Source organism: Pleurodeles waltl, chromosome 3_1 (genome assembly GCF_031143425.1).
Source record: "Pleurodeles waltl isolate 20211129_DDA chromosome 3_1, aPleWal1.hap1.20221129, whole genome shotgun sequence".
NCBI classification, from domain to species: domain Eukaryota; kingdom Metazoa; phylum Chordata; class Amphibia; order Caudata; family Salamandridae; genus Pleurodeles; species Pleurodeles waltl.
This window is the reverse complement of record NC_090440.1, coordinates 283,209,643-283,225,354: the sequence shown is the minus strand read 5'-3', so window position 1 is coordinate 283,225,354 and position 15,712 is coordinate 283,209,643. Positions and strand designations below refer to the sequence as shown.

The 15,712-nt window shown below is 46.8% G+C and overlaps 1 protein-coding gene across 1 annotated transcript in view; it reads left to right on the top strand.

Annotated features, from left to right (window-relative positions):
• The window catches only part of CGNL1 (cingulin like 1), a 485,508-nt gene that overhangs the window by 411,476 nt on the left and 58,320 nt on the right, over positions 1-15,712 (top strand). Inside the window, exon 15 of the mRNA XM_069222401.1 lies at positions 14,856-14,939. Within this exon, the coding sequence (XP_069078502.1) occupies positions 14,856-14,939 (84 nt within the window). The remainder of the gene's footprint in view (positions 1-14,855; positions 14,940-15,712) is intronic.

The window sequence follows — 15,712 nt, the reverse complement described above, 5'->3', positions numbered from 1 at the left end:
CTGCCGTTCTGCCCCCTAAAGTTTCTACTGCTGGCAGCCATAGGAGATGCTTTCAGGCTGTGGTGGGACCACTGTCTTCACCATGTGTTTTCTCCCCCCATCCCTCCATTTCCGGGGTTCTGTGGAAGCTACATCAGGACTTTACACTGATAATCTTGCTCACGACTGACTGGTTGTGTGGGGGGTGAAACTCTAATGTGCTTTGCTCGTCATTCTGCACTCCTCTTTTATCTCCATTCAGTACTGACCTCCTGCAGCAGGGGGAGAGGCTGGTTCTGCATTAGAACATTCAGAATCTCAACCACAATATCTGGAGTTTGAGCAGGGCAGTATGAGCTCCTTTCATCAGTCTGCAAAAGTGATAAACATCATCTTGTCAACTTATGGTCCCTCTACCAAAACAGTTTAGCATTGAACTTGGTTCCCATTTCTTTTCTTTGTAAGCTGTGAAGGAAGTGGATCCTCCCCTCAGGGTACATTCGTCTCATGTGTTGTACTTCATGCTTTCCCTGGTCTGGCAAAAGTTACTTTTTCACTAGTAAGGGTTATGTGTTTGCTCATTCAGATTTTCTTTGTTTGCTAAATCAACTGTTGTTGTTAAGGTTTCCCATCATGATGCATTTCTGAAGGGGCTGATACATTTGTTTTCCCCTTCTCCCTTTGCCAAGCTTCAGTGGGGCCTTAACCTGGAGCTTACAAACCTAATTGGTTCATCCATTGAATCCATGCACAGTTGTTCTGTGCTGATACCTAACTTGTATCCGCCAAGAAAGACTACCGAAGGAAAGGAACTTGTTCTTTACCCTGTTGTTGCACCATTGCCATCCCAGGCGGTGATATTTGTAGAAGGCATGACTTTACCCTCTTGTTGCACCATTGCAGGGTGTTTTTAGGCTATAATGTTTGTAGACGGTACGACTTTACCTTTGTGTTGCCCCTTTGCAATTGTTTGCAAGGCATATTTCGGTTGCACCATTGTGGTAACAACCTCACTAACTGCAGAATAAAACTGGGTTTAAACTGAAAGGTGCTCCTGCCAGGTACTAGCATAGAACTATGCTAGAGACCAATTCCAATTTGAAGGAGTGACAAAAGATAAAAAGGGAATGTCGGATATTTCTGATCTCGATCATGCAAAGGTAAAACATTGATAATGTGCAGAATCTGGTGTAATGACATAAACCATTTTAGAAAGAGGGCAGCTATGGTGGGCGATCACTTTAATATCACAATCGGAAGTGTCATTCCATCAACAGTACTAGATAGGTTTTTTTTTATTTGCTATTATTATCAAATTGCTCTGTACCAGATTTCACTGTTTCACCAGAATACATCACTTTATGTATTAACTGACGAACAATAAATATTCTGAATCTTTTTTCCAGTAGAACTAGCTGCTATAACTCTGCGTTCCACAGGGAAGAAGTACTTTTCCGACATATTCCTTTACACAGCAATGACTGACGGAGTCTAGGTCAACATATTTAACATCAAACATGGCCATGGCCAGCAGATAGTATAACACAAACATACCCTGAGGATCACTATACAGTGGTTACCATGGCTATGCATTAATATTAGGGCTCCCAGTCTTATGGTATTTAATTTTGTTAAACATTTTCATCTGCATTAATCCAAATTTCTTATTTAGCCATTTTATCAGTATCAGTGTATAAATGAAGTTGCAAAATTGTATGCTTCCACAGTCATGCTTTTATGCCTGTCTCACTTTAGCACATTAAGCAACCAAATATAATATAACAATAAAAGAAAATGTAAATATTGGTACTGTACTACAAATGTTTGTTGACATATGTCATTATCTACAGAAATATCATCCTGCGTTTTTTAATTCCCAATGCTGACGATCTGCTCAGCTGTTGGCCTGGAATTGACGAGAGCGTGGACAGTTACTCAAAGAACCATGCTTTTCTGTATTTTTCCAGTTTAAAAAAACAATTGTAGTTAGGGAAAACATTGTTTTCTGTATTCATTCACTTGTAAAAATCATAAAAAATGGGAAAACTGGGAGCTTTAATTTATATTGTGAGAGCTCTTGTATAGTGGTTGGGTTTCTCAAAGGACAAGCATCCTTAATCTGAAAAAGTAAAGTGAATACATCATCTAGAATGGACAGGAACACACTCTAATCTACTAGCTCCAAGTATAAGGTTTTCATTTCCCTCTCCTCCTCTCTTCCATCCTCCTTCTTAATCTATCTGTGTTGTACAACTGTTGTGGGTTGGGTGGAGGTAGGATCAGTTTAAGATCAGGATTAATCTGATCAATACTTGACACACTAGAATTACAGTTGTTTTTGTATTTCAGCCTTTCAACCAATGTATTAAGAAATTGTGTTGATTGAAAAGAGTGTTGTAGGAAGTTGGCTCTGTATGCACTATTTCAAAGTAAGGAATAGTATGCACAGAGTCCAAGGGTTCCCCTTAGAGGTAAGATAGTGGCAAAAAGAGATAATACTAATGCTCTATTTTGTGGTAGTGTGGTCGAGCAGTAGGCTTATCAAAGGAGTAGTGTTAAGCATTTGTTGTACATACACACAGGCAATAAATGAGGAACACACACTCAGGGACAAATCCAGGCCAATAGGTTTTGTTATAGAAAAATATCTTTTCTTAGTTTATTTTAAGAACCACAGGTTCAAATTCTACATGTAATATCTCATTTGAAAGGTATTGCAGGTAAGTACTTTAGGAACTTTGAATAATTACAGTAGCATATACACTTTTCACATAAAACACAAATAGCTGTTTTAAAAGTGGACACAGTGCAATTTTCACAGTTCCTGGGGGAGGTAAGTTATTGTTAGTTTTAGCAGGTAAGTAAGTCACTTACAAGTTTCAGTTTTGGGTCCAAGGTAGCCCACCGTTGGGGGTTCAGAGCAACCCCAAAGTCACCACACCAGCAGCTCAGGGCCGGTCAAGTGCAGAGGTCAAAGAGGTGCCCAAAACACATAGGCTTCAATGGAGAGAAGGGGGTACCCCGGTTCCAGTCTGCCAGCAGGTAAGTACCTGCGTCTTCGAAGGGCAGACCAGGGGGGTTTTGTAGGGCACCGGGGGGGGACACAAGTCCACACAGAAAGTACACCCTCAGCAGCGCGGGGGCGGCCGGGTGCAGTGTGCAAACAAGCGTCGGGTTCTCTGTCGGGTTCTCTGTAGGTTTCAATGGGAGACCAAGGGGTCTCTTCAGCGGTGCAGGCAGGCAAGGGGGGGGCTCCTCGGGGTAGCCACCACCTGGGCAAGGGAGAGGGCCTCCTGGGGGTCACTCCTGCACTGAAGTTCCGTTCCTTCAGGTGCTGGGGGCTGCGGGTGCAGGGTCTTTTCCAGCCGTCGGGATTTCAGAGTCAGGCAGTCGCGGTCAGGGGGAGCCTGGGGATTCCCTCTGCAGGCGTCGCTGTGGGGGCTCAGGGGGGACTACTTTGGTTATTCACGGTCTTGGAGTCGCCGGAGGGTCCTCCCTGAGGTGTTGGTTCTCCACCAGTCGAGTCGGGGTCGCCGGGTGCAGTGTTGCAAGTCACACGCTTCTTGCGGGGAGTTGCAGGGGTCTTTAAATCTGCTCCTTTGAAACAAAGTTGCAGTCTTTTTGGAGCAGGGCCGCTGTCCTCGGGAGTTTCTTGTCTTTCTTGAAGCAGGGCAGTCCTCTGAGGATTCAGAGGTCGCTGGTCCTTTGGAAAGCGTCGCTGGAGCAGGTTTCTTTGGAAGGCAGGAGACAGGCCGGTAAGTCTGGGGCCAAAGCAGTTGGTGTCTTCTTTTCTTCTTCTGCAGGGGTCTTTCAGCTCAACAGTCCTCTTCTTCTTGTAGTTTCAGGAATCTAAATTCTTAGGTTCAGGGAAGCCCTTAAATACTAAATTTAAGGGCGTGTTTAGGTCTGGGGGGTTAGTAGCCAATGGCTACTAGCCCTGAGGGTGGGTACACCCTCTTTGTGCCTCCTCCCAAGGGGAGAGGGCCACAATCCTATCCCTGTTGGGGGAATCCTCCATCTGCAAGATGGAGGATTTCTAAAAGTTAGAGTCACTTCAGCTCAGGACACCTTAGGGGCTGTCCTGACTGGCCAGTGACTCCTCCTTGTTATTCTCATTATTTCCTCCGGCCTTGCCGCCAAAAGTGGGGGCCGTGGCCGGAGGGGGCGGGCAACTCCACTAGCTGGAGTGTCCTGCGGTGCTGGAACAAAGGGGTGAGCCTTTGAGGCTCACCGCCAGGTGTTACAGCTCCTGCCTGGGGGAGGTGTTAGCATCTCCACCCAGTGCAGGCTTTGTTACTGGCCTCAGAGTGACAAAGGCACTCTCCCCATGGGGCCAGCAACATGTCTCGGTTGTGGCAGGCTGCTGGAACCAGTCAGCCTACACAGATAGTCGGTTAAGGTTTCAGGGGGCACTTCTAAGGTGCCCTCTGGGGTGTATTTCACAATAAAATGTACACTGGCATCAGTATGCATTTATTGTGCTGAGAAGTTTGATACCAAACTTCCCAGTTTTCAGTGTAGCCATTATGGTGCTGTGGAGTCCGTGTTTGACAGACTCCCAGACCATATACTCTTATGGCTACCCTGCACTTACAATGTCTAAGGTTTGGCTTAGACACTGTAGGGGCACAGTACTCATGCACTGGTGCCTTCACCTATGGTATAGTGCACCCTGCCTTAGGGCTGTAAGGCCTACTAGAGGGGTGACTTATCTATACTGCATAGGCAGTGTGAGGTTGGCATGGCACCCGGAGGGGAGTGCCATGTCGACTTACTCGTTTTGTTTTCACCAGCACACACAAGCTGGCAAGCAGTGTGTCTGTGCTGACTGAGGGGTCCCCAGGGTGGCATAAGATATGCTGCAGCCCTTAGAGACCTTCCCTGGCATCAGGGCCCTTGGTACCAGGGGTACCAGTTACAAAGGACTTACCTGGATGCCAGGGTGTGCCAATTGTGGAATCAAAAGTACAGGTTAGGGAAAGAACACTGGTGCTGGGGCCTGGTTAGCAGGTCTCAGCACACTTTCAATTCAAAACATAGCATCAGCAAAGGCAAAAAGTCACGGGGTAACCATGCCAAGGAGGCATTTCCTTACACAACCCCCCCCCCCCCAAACGAAAGAGGATGAGACTAACCTTTCCCAAGAGAGTCTTCATTTTCTAAGTGGAAGAACCTGGAAAGGCCATCTGCATTGGCATGGGCAGTCCCAGGTCTGTGTTCCAATATAAAGTCCATTCCCTGTAGGGAGATGGACCACCTCAACAGTTTTGGATTTTCACCTTTCATTTGCATCAGCCATCTGAGAGGTCTGTGGTCAGTCTGAACTAGGAAGTGAGTACCAAAGAGGTATGGTCTCAGCTTCTTCAGGGACCAAACCACAGCAAAGGCCTCCCTCTCAATGGCACTCCAACGCTGCTCCCTGGGGAGTAACCTCCTGCTAATGAAAGCAACAGGCTGGTCAAGGCCATCATCATTTGTTTGGGACAAAACTGCCCCTATCCCATGTTCAGAGGCATCTGTCTGCACAATGAACTGCTTGGAGTAATCTGGAGCTTTTAGAACTGGTGCTGTGCATATTGCTTGTTTCAGGGTGTCAAAGGCCTGTTGGCATTCTACAGTCCAGTTTACTTTCTTGGGCATTTTCTTGGAGGTGAGTTCTGTGAGGGCTGTCACAATGGATCCATATCCCTTCACAAACCTCCTATAGTACCCAGTCAAGCCAAGGAATGCCCTGACTTGAGTCTGGGTTTTTGGAGCTGCCCAGTCCAGAATAGTCTGGATCTTAGGCTGGAGTGGCTGAACTTGGCCTCCACCTACAAGGTGTCCCAAGTAAACCACAGTTCCCTGCCCTATCTGGCATTTGGATGCGTTGATAGAGAGGCCTGCAGATTGCAGAGCCTTAAAAACCTTCTTCAGGTGGACCAGGTGATCCTGCCAGTTGGAGCTAAAGACAGCAATATCGTCAAGATAAGCTGCACTAAAGGACTCCAAGCCAGCAAGGACTTGATTCACCAACCTTTGGAAGGTGGCAGGGGCATTCTTTAAACCAAAGGGCATAACAGTGAACTGATAATGCCCACCAGGTGTGGAGAATGCTGTCTTTTGTTTTGCTCCAGGTGCCATTTTGATTTGCCAGTACCCTGCTGTTAAGTCAAAGGTACTTAAGAATTTGGCAGCACCTAATTTGTCTATCAGCTCATCAGCTCTGGGAATGGGATGGGCATCTGTCTTGGTGACATAATTAAGTCCTCTGTAGTCCACACAAAACCTCATCTATCTCTTTCCATCTTTGGTGTGAGGTTTGGGGACTAAGACCACTGGGCTAGCCCAGGGGCTGTCAGAGTGCTCAATTACTCCCAATTCCAGCATCTAGTGGACTTCCACCTTGATGCTTTCCTTAACTTGATCAGACTGTCTGAATATTTTGTTTTTGACAGGCATGCTGTCTCCCGTGTCCACATCATGGGTACACAGGTGTGTCTGACCAGGGGTTAGGGAAAAGAGCTCAGCAAACTGCTGCAGGACTGTCCTACAGTCAGCTTGCTGTTGGCCAGAGAGGGTGTCTGAATAGATCACTCCATCTACTGAGCCATCATTAGGGTTTGATGACAGAAGATCAGGGAGAGGCTCACTCTCAGCTTCCTGATCCTCATCTGTTACCATTAACAGATTTACATCAGCACTGTCATGGAAGAGCTTAAGGCGGTTCACATGGATCACCCTCTTGGGGCTCCTGCTTGTGCCCAGGTCTACCAGGTAGGTGACCTGACTCTTCCTCTCTAGCACTGGGTAAGGGCCACTCCATTTGTCCTGAAGTGCCCTGGGAGCCACAGGCTCCAAAACCCAGACTTTCTGCCCTGGTTGAAATTCAACCAGTGCAGCCTTTTGGTCATACCAAAACTTCTGGAGCTGTTGGCTGGCCTCAAGGTTTTTACTTGCCTTTTCCATGTACTCTGCCATCCTTGAGCGAAGGCCATGTACATAGTCCACTATGTCTTGTTTAGGCTCATGAAGAGGTCTCTCCCAGCCTTCTTTCACAAGAGCTAGTGGTCCCCTTACAGGGTGGCCAAACAGAAGTTCAAAGGGTGAGAACCCTACTCCCTTCTGAGGCACCTCTCTGTAAGCGAAGAGCAGACATGGCAAGAGGACATCCCATCTCCTTTTGAGTTTTTCTGGGAGCCCCATGATCATGCCCTTTAATGTCTTGTTGAATCTCTCAACAAGGCCATTAGTTTGTGGATGATAGGGTGTAGTGAATTTATAAGTCACTCCACACTCATTCCACATGTGTTTCAGGTATGCTGACATGAAGTTGGTACCTCTGTCAGACACCACCTCCTTAGGGAAGCCCACTCTGGTAAAGATACCAATGAGGGCCTTGGCTACTGCAGGGGCAGTAGTCGACCTAAGGGGAATAGCTTCAGGATACCTAGTAGCATGATCCACTACTACTAGGATGTACATATTTCCTGAGGCTGTGGGAGGTTCAAGTGGACCCACTATGTCCACACCCACTCTTTCAAAGGGGACCCCCACCACTGGAAGTGGAATGAGGGGGGCCTTTGGATGTCCACCTGTCTTACCACTGGCTTGACAGGTGGTACAGGAGATGCAAAACTCCTTAACCTTCTGGGACATGTTGGGCCAGTAGAAGTGGTTGACTAACCTCTCCCACGTCTTGGTTTGTCCCAAATGCCCAGCAAGGGGAATATCATGGGCTAAGGTCAGAATAAACTCTCTGAACTCCTGAGGCACTACCACTCTTCTAGTGGCACCAGGTTTGGGATCTCTTGCCTCAGTGTACAGGAGTCCATCCTCCCAATAGACCCTATGTGTTCCATTTTTCTTGCCATTGGACTCTTCAGCAGCTTGCTGCCTAAGGCCTTCAAGAGAGGGACAGGTTTCTTGCCCCTTACACAACTCTTCCCTTGAGGGTCCCCCTGGGCCCAAGAGCTCAACCTGATAAGGTTCCAGCTCCATAGGCTCAGTTCCCTCAGAGGGCAGAACTTCTTCCTGAGAAGAGAGGTTCTCTTTTTGGTGTTGTGTTGCAGCTGGTTTCCCAGCTGACTTTCCTTTTCTCTTGGTAGGCTGGGCCTTTCTTCCAGACTCCAGCTCTACTTTTTCACCCTGTGCCTTGCACTGTGCCCTTGTCTTGACACACACCAGTTCAGGGATACCCAGCATGGCTGCATGGGTTTTCAGTTCTACCTCAGCCCATGCTGAGGACTCCTGGTCATTTCCAAGCAAACAGTCTACTGGGATATTTGAGTAGACCACCATCTGTTTCAGGCCATTGACCCCTCCCCACTCTAAAGTTACCATAGCCATGGGATGTACTTTAGTTTGATTGTCAGCATTGGTGACTGGATAAGTTTGTCCAGTCAGGTATTGGCCAGGGGAAACCAGTTTCTCTGTCACCATAGTGACACTGGCACCTGTATCCCTCAGGCCCTCTACACTTGTCCCATTAATTAAGAGCTGCTGCTGTATTTTTGCATGTTAGGGGGCCAGGCAGCCAGTGTGGCTAAATCCACCCCACCCTCAGAGACTAATGTAGCTTCAGTGTGACACCTGATTTGCTCTGGGCACACTGTTGATCCCACTTGGAGACTGGCCATTCCAGTTTTAGCTGGAGTGGAGTTAGAAGTGGTATTTTTCTGGGGACAGGCCTGGTCTCCAGTTTGGTGTCCAGGCTGATTACAGCTACGACACCAGGCCTTTTTGGGATCAAAGTTTTTACCCTTGTACCCAAAATTGTTTTGTGAAGAGGCTCTGGGCCCACCCTCCTGTGCAGGTTTTTGGGGGCCTGTAGAAGACTCTTTACTATTTTTGTTTTTGGCTGTCTCACCACCCTTCCCCTGGGGAGGTTTTGTGACCCCTTTCTTTTGGTCACCCCCTGTGGAAGTTTTGGACACCCTAGTCTTGACCCAATGGTCCGCCTTCTTTCCCAATTCTTGGGGAGAAATTGGTCCTAGGTCTACCAGATGCTAATGCAGTTTATCATTGAAACAATTACTTAATAGGTGTTCTTTCACAAATAAATTGTACAGCCCATCATAATTACTTACACCACTGCCTTGAATCCAACCATCTAGTGTTTTTACTGAGTAGTCTACAAAGTCAACCCAGGTCTGGCTCGAGGATTTTTGAGCCCCCCTGAATCTAATCCTATACTCCTCAGTGGAGAATCCAAAGCCCTCAATCAGGGTACCCTCCATGAGGTCATAAGATTCTGCATCTTTTCCAGAGAGTGTGAGGAGTCTATCCCTACACTTTCCTGTGAACATTTCCCAAAGGAGAGCACCCCAGTGAGATTTGTTCACTTTTCTGGTTACACAAGCCCTCTCAAAAGCTGTGAACCATTTGGTGATGTCATCACCATCTTCATATTTAGTTACAATCCCTTTAGGGATTTTCAACATGTCAGGAGAATCTCTGACCCTATTTAAGTTGCTGCCACCATTGATGGGTCCTAGGCCCATCTCTTGTCTTTCCCTTTCTATGGCTAGGATCTGTCTTTCCAAAGCCAATCTTTTGGCCATCCTGGCTAACTGGATGTCCTCTTCACTGGAGTTATCCTCAGTGATTTCAGAGATGTTGGTCCCTCCTGTGAGGGAAGCAGCATCTCTGACTATTATGTTTGGAGTCAGGGCTTGAGAGGCCCTGTTCTCCCTAAATAGGACTGGTAGGGGGGAATCTCCCTCCAAGTCACTATCATCATCCTCTGTGTTGCCATCCTGAGAGGGGTTGGCCTTTTCAAACTCTGCCAACAGCTCCTGGAGCTGTAGTTTGGAAGGTCTGGGGCCCATTGTTATTTTCTTTATTTTACAGAGTGACCTTAGCTCCCTCATCTTAAGATGGAGGTAAGGTGTGGTGTCGAGTTCCACCACATTCACATCTGTACTAGACATTATGCTTCTAAAAGTTGGAATACTTTTAAAGAATCTAAAACTAGTTCTAGGTTCTAATTCAAACTTTCACAAACTTTTAAACTCTAAAAGAAATGCTAAACAGGATCTAAAACAAGGCCCTAGCAGGTCTTTTAAGAATTTAGAAAAATAGCTCAAATTGCAAAAATCAATTTCTAATGACAATTTTGGGAATTTGTCGTGTGATCAGGTATTGGCTGAGTAGTCCAGCAAATGCAAAGTCTTGTACCCCACCGCTGATCCACCAATGTAGGAAGTTGGCTCTGTATGCACTATTTCAAAGTAAGGAATAGTATGCATAGAGTCCAAGGGTTCCCCTTAGAGGTAAGATAGTGGCAAAAAGAGATAATACTAATGCTCTATTTTGTGGTAGTGTGGTCGAGCAGTAGGCTTATCAAAGGAGTAGTGTTAAGCATTTGTTGTACATACACACAGGCAATAAATGAGGAACACACACTCAGAGACAATTCCAGCCAATAGGTTTTGTTATAGAAAAATATATTTTCTTAGTTTATTTTAAGAACCACAGGTTCAAATTCTACATGTACTATCTCATTTGAAAGGTATTGCAGGTAAGTACTTTAGGAACTTTGAATAATACCAGTAGCATATATACTTTTCACATAAAACACAAATAGCTGTTTTAAAAGTGGACACAGTGCAATTTTCACAGTTCCTGGGGGAGGTAAGTTATTGTTAGTTTTAGCAGGTAAGTAAGTCACTTACAAGTTTCAGTTTTGGGTCCAAGGTAGCCCACCGCTGGGGGTTCAGAGCAACCCCAAAGTCACCACACCAGCAGCTCAGGGCCGGTCAGGTGCAGAGGTCAAAGAGGTGCCCGAAACACATAGGCTTCAATGGAGAGAAGGTGGTACCCCGGTTCCAGTCTGCCAGCAGGTAAGTACCCGCGTCTTCGGAGGGCAGACCAGGGGGGTTTTGTAGGGCACCGGGGGAGACACAAGTCCACACAGAAAGTACACCCTCAGCAGCGCGGGGGCGGCCGGGTGCAGTGTGCAAACAAGCATCGGGTTCTCTGTAGGTTTCAATGGGAGATCAAGGGGTCTCTTCAGCGGTGCAGGCAGGCAAGGGGGGGGCTCCTCAGGGTAGCCACCACCTGGACAAGGGAGAGGGCCTCCTGGGGGTCACTCCTGCACTGAAGTTCCGTTCCTTCAGGTGCTGGGGGCTGCGGGTGCAGGGTCTTTTCCAGCCGTCGGGATTTCAGAGTCAGGCAGTCGCGGTCAGGGGGAGCCTGGGGATTCCCTCTGCAGGCGTCGCTGTGGGGGCTCAGGGGGGACAACTTTGGTTACTCACAGTCTTGGAGTCGCCGGAGGGTCCTCCCTGAGGTGTTGGTTCTCCACCAGTCGAGTCGGGGTCGCCGGGTGCAGTGTTGCAAGTCTCACGCTTCTTGCGGGGAGTTGCAGGGGTCTTTAAATCTGCTCCTTTGAAACAAAGTTGCAGTCTTTTTGGAGCAGGGCCGCTGTCCTCGGGAGTTTCTTGTCTTTCTTGAAGCAGGGCAGTCCTCTGAGGATTCAGAGGTCGCTGGTCCTTTGGAAAGTGTCACTGGAGCAGGTTTCTTTGGAAGGCAGGAGACAGGCCGGTAAGTCTGGGGCCAAAGCAGTTGGTGTCTTCTTTTCTTCTTCTGCAGGGGTCTTTCAGCTCAGCAGTCCTCTTCTTCTTGTAGTTTCAGGAATCTAAATTCTTAGGTTCAGGGAAGCCCTTAAATACTAAATTTAAGGGCGTGTTTAGGTCTGGGGGGTTAGCAGCCAATGGCTACTAGCCCTGAGGGTGGGTACACCCTCTTTGTGCCTCATCCCAAGGGGAGGGGGTCACAATCCTATCCCTATTGGGGGAATCCTCCATCTGCAAGTTGGAGGATTTCTAAAAGTTAGAGTCACGTCAGCTCAGGACACCTTAGGGGCTGTCCTGACTGGCCAGTGACTCCTCCTTGTTATTCTCATTATTTCTTCCGGCCTTGCCGCCAAAAGTGGGGGCCGTGGCCGGAGGGGGCGGGCAACTCCACTAGCTGGAGTGTCCTGCGGTGCTGGAACAAAGGGGTGAGCCTTTGAGGCTCACCGCCAGGTGTTACAGCTCCTGCCTGGGGGAGGTGTTAGCATCTCCACCCAGTGCAGGCTTTGTTACTGGCCTCAGAGTGACAAAGGCACTCTCCCCATGGGGCCAGCAACATGTCTCGGTTGTGGCAGGCTGCTGGAACCAGTCAGCCTACACAGATAGTCGGTTAAGGTTTCAGGGGGCACCTCTAAGGTGCCCTCTGGGGTGTATTTCACAATAAAATGTACACTGGCATCAGTGTGCATTTATTGTGCTGAGAAGTTTGATACCAAACTTCCCAGTTTTCAGTGTAGCCATTATGGTGCTGTGGAGTCCGTGTTTGACAGACTCCCAGACCATATACTCTTATGGCTACCCTGCACTTACAATGTCTAAGGTTTGGCTTAGACACTGTAGGGGCACAGTACTCATGCACTGGTGCCTTCACCTATGGTATAGTGCACCCTGCCTTAGGGCTGTAAGGCCTACTAGAGGGGTGACTTATCTATACTGCATAGGCAGTGTGAGGTTGGCATGGCACCCTGAGGGGAGTGCCATGTCGACTTACTCGTTTTGTTTTCACCAGCACACACAAGCTGGCAAGCAGTGTGTCTGTGCTGACTGAGGGGTCCCCAGGGTGGCATAAGATATGCTGCAGCCCTTAGAGACCTTCCCTGGCATCAGGGCCCTTGGTACCAGGGGTACCAGTTACAAGGGACTTACCTGGATGCCAGGGTGTGCCAATTGTGGAATCAAAAGTACAGGTTAGGGAAAGAACACTGGTGCTGGGGCCTGGTTAGCAGGCCTCAGCACACTTTCAATTCAAAACATAGCATCAGCAAAGGCAAAAAGTCAGGGGGTAACCATGCCAAGGAGGCATTTCCTTACAAGTGTTTAAGTTGATTACCTAAAATAATTTCATTGCAGGGGCATTCCAAAACATGTTTATAGAAATTTGAAGCCTCAGCCTCTTGCCTTGTAATCATATGTGATCAGGTTCATCGCCTCTTCAATCCTTTTTGCGTCTCCAGAGTCTTGGTTTCTTGCTTCTTGGCTTGTTCACCTGGTAACTCCTTCTGGTCATATTTACCAGAGATTCCAGTATCGCGCCACAGCTGGATGTCCACGTCTTTACCTCACTACGCCCTTTTTTATTTTTAAAAGTTGAAAAAATATAATGTTTTCCTGTTTTTGTATTTTAAACACCCTAAATTTGAGGGCATTCCAAGTGGCCAATCCTTCTCTGGGTACCAGTGTAATGGGCTTGCACGCAGAATGGCAGAACACTGTCATGATCTGATGTGTTCTGTATGCCATCCATGTGCTATGCTTTTCTGGTAATTCTCCCTGGTTTCAGGGCTACTAAGTAAAATGGAGAAGCTTATAGGGCTGCTTAAAAAATGGAGAAGCAATGCTTGTGATACCACACTTCCACCTATTTGTAGAAGAAGTGGTGATTCCTGTGATCAGTCCCTTTAAGGGTTTCAGTTTTAAGGTCTGGACGTGCTGCTGAAGGTTCCCCTCTCCCAGCATGAGAACACTCCATCCTCTTCGTCTGGGGATTTGTGCAAAATAATCACGTTTCATCACTCATTGGAGTTTCAGGATCTAGGGTACAGTGCCTTGCAATTCTCTGAACTGTTTGCTAGCATGCCACTTCATTTCACCCTTTCAGTAAGGATGAAAATAAATGTCAGCTGGGTGTAGAAATTAAGGATGCTCCCTTAATCGTCTGTAGCATTTTTCACTGAGGTCTGCTGTTTTCATCAGGACCACCACGTTTCACACAATGATCAGAACCAGCAACCTATAAGCTAGGGCAGGGGATCGTCCCACTATGCCACCTTTTCTTTACTTTTTTATATTTTGATGGAAAAATGACTCCATATTAGGTGTCAGCCCTCGGCGGTCAAACATGTATTCACGTAGTTCTTTGAAGGCTACTGCTGTTGTGGAGGCATCTTTTTACCTCTGGGTCCGTTGTGATTATGTTCTATTATACTTTGAGAGCTCCTATGTGGTTTCTTTTTTACCAAACTATATTTGTGCTTTGGTTTGGCTTGTGCATATTTGTATTTTGGTGCCTTATTTTGTCTTCTGCTGCTATAGTTATGTTCTCCAAAATGTACTTACCTGGTTGGATTGTTTCCAAAGCACAGTATTCCCAACAGAAGGAAAACCAGTGAATGATTGCTTTTCTTTTTTTTTTTTTTAACCATTTTTGCCTTTTTTACGTTATCACCAAAGCAGGTTTTTGTCCCTAAATCCAAAGATAACCAGTACTAAAAAGAATCTCTTCTTTTAAAATTTTTCTGCAAAATGTATAATGTGTTAATTTACTGCGTTTGTAAGGTTCTTGCAACATCAGTATTGCACTGCCTCTGTTGTGGAATTGTGGACTAGGTGTTGCAAATTTAATTAACTTTTATCTCTTCCCTAGAACAAATCAAATCTTTTAAAGACGTTGTTAGATACATTTGTGGCTTATGCGTAACAATAATTTAGTACTGCGGGGTGTCTGACCTAACTCAGACACAACATGCAAAAGATACTGTATAAAAGGTCAAAATCAAAAATAAATAAAAAATACTTTTTCCCCAGTTGGCTTTACCCAGCATTTAATGTCTCTTGAATTCTACTGCCAGAGCAGCTATACTCAGTTCATATGAGGAGTGTAGCAATGGACCGTGCTTAACCAAACCTCTTATTGGTTTTCAGAAGTCCCCAGCCACTCAAGTTTTGCTTTTGTGATTTGAGTTCTTAAATTAATCACAAAATTTAAGACGTATTTCGATAGGGTTTTTTTTGTAGTATAGTGTTCCGCACATTGACCTGTCTCCATTTAGTGGTTTGTAAAATTATTGTGTTCAAGTTGCTTACACGTTTGTTTTTCAATAACAGATTGAACAAACACGAAATGAATTACTACAGGAAAGAGCTGCAAGACAGGACCTGGAGTGCGACAAGATTTCATTGGAGCGACAGGTGAGGAGGCTGTCTCGAACTGTCAGGTTTCTGGTGAGGGTGTGTTTTGAAGGGCACTACAAGAGCACTGTTGTTAAAAGTGCAACCTGCAAGCTTTTCTATAAATGGAAATTATATGTTCGATGGCATGTGTAGCTGCAGATACACATGTGCATAGTCCGCCGTCTGGTGTTGGGTCGGAGTGTTACAAGTTGTTTTTCTTCGAAGAAGTCTTTTCGAGTCACGAGACCGAGGGACTCCTCCTCCTTTGTTCCATTGCGCATGGGCGTCGACTCCATGTTAGATTGTTTTTTTTCCGCCATCGGTTCGGACGTGTTCCTTTTCGCTCTGGGTTTCGGGACGGAAAGATAGTCAAAACTTCGGAAAACTACGTCGGTATTGTTTCGTTCGGTATCGGGTTAGAATAGAATCGACACCGAATCGTGAAGAGCTCCGGTAGCCCTTTGGGGTAATTTCGATCCCCCGTCGGGGCCTGGTCGGCCCGACCGCGTGTAAGATCGACACTGATGGAACGGACCCCGTTCCGATTCTGTCCTAAATGCCACAATAAATATCCATATACAGACCAACATTTGGTCTGTAACTTGTGCCTGTCGCCCGAGCACAGGGAAGAGACGTGTGAGGCCTGTTGTGCGTTTCGATCCCGAAAAACGCTCCGTGACCGGCGAGCCAGAAGATTGCAGATGGCGGCCACGCCGACAGGACAACGAGGGTTCGAGTAACAAGGAGAAGAAGAGGAATCCTTCTCCATTCATGAATCGGACTCAGAGGAA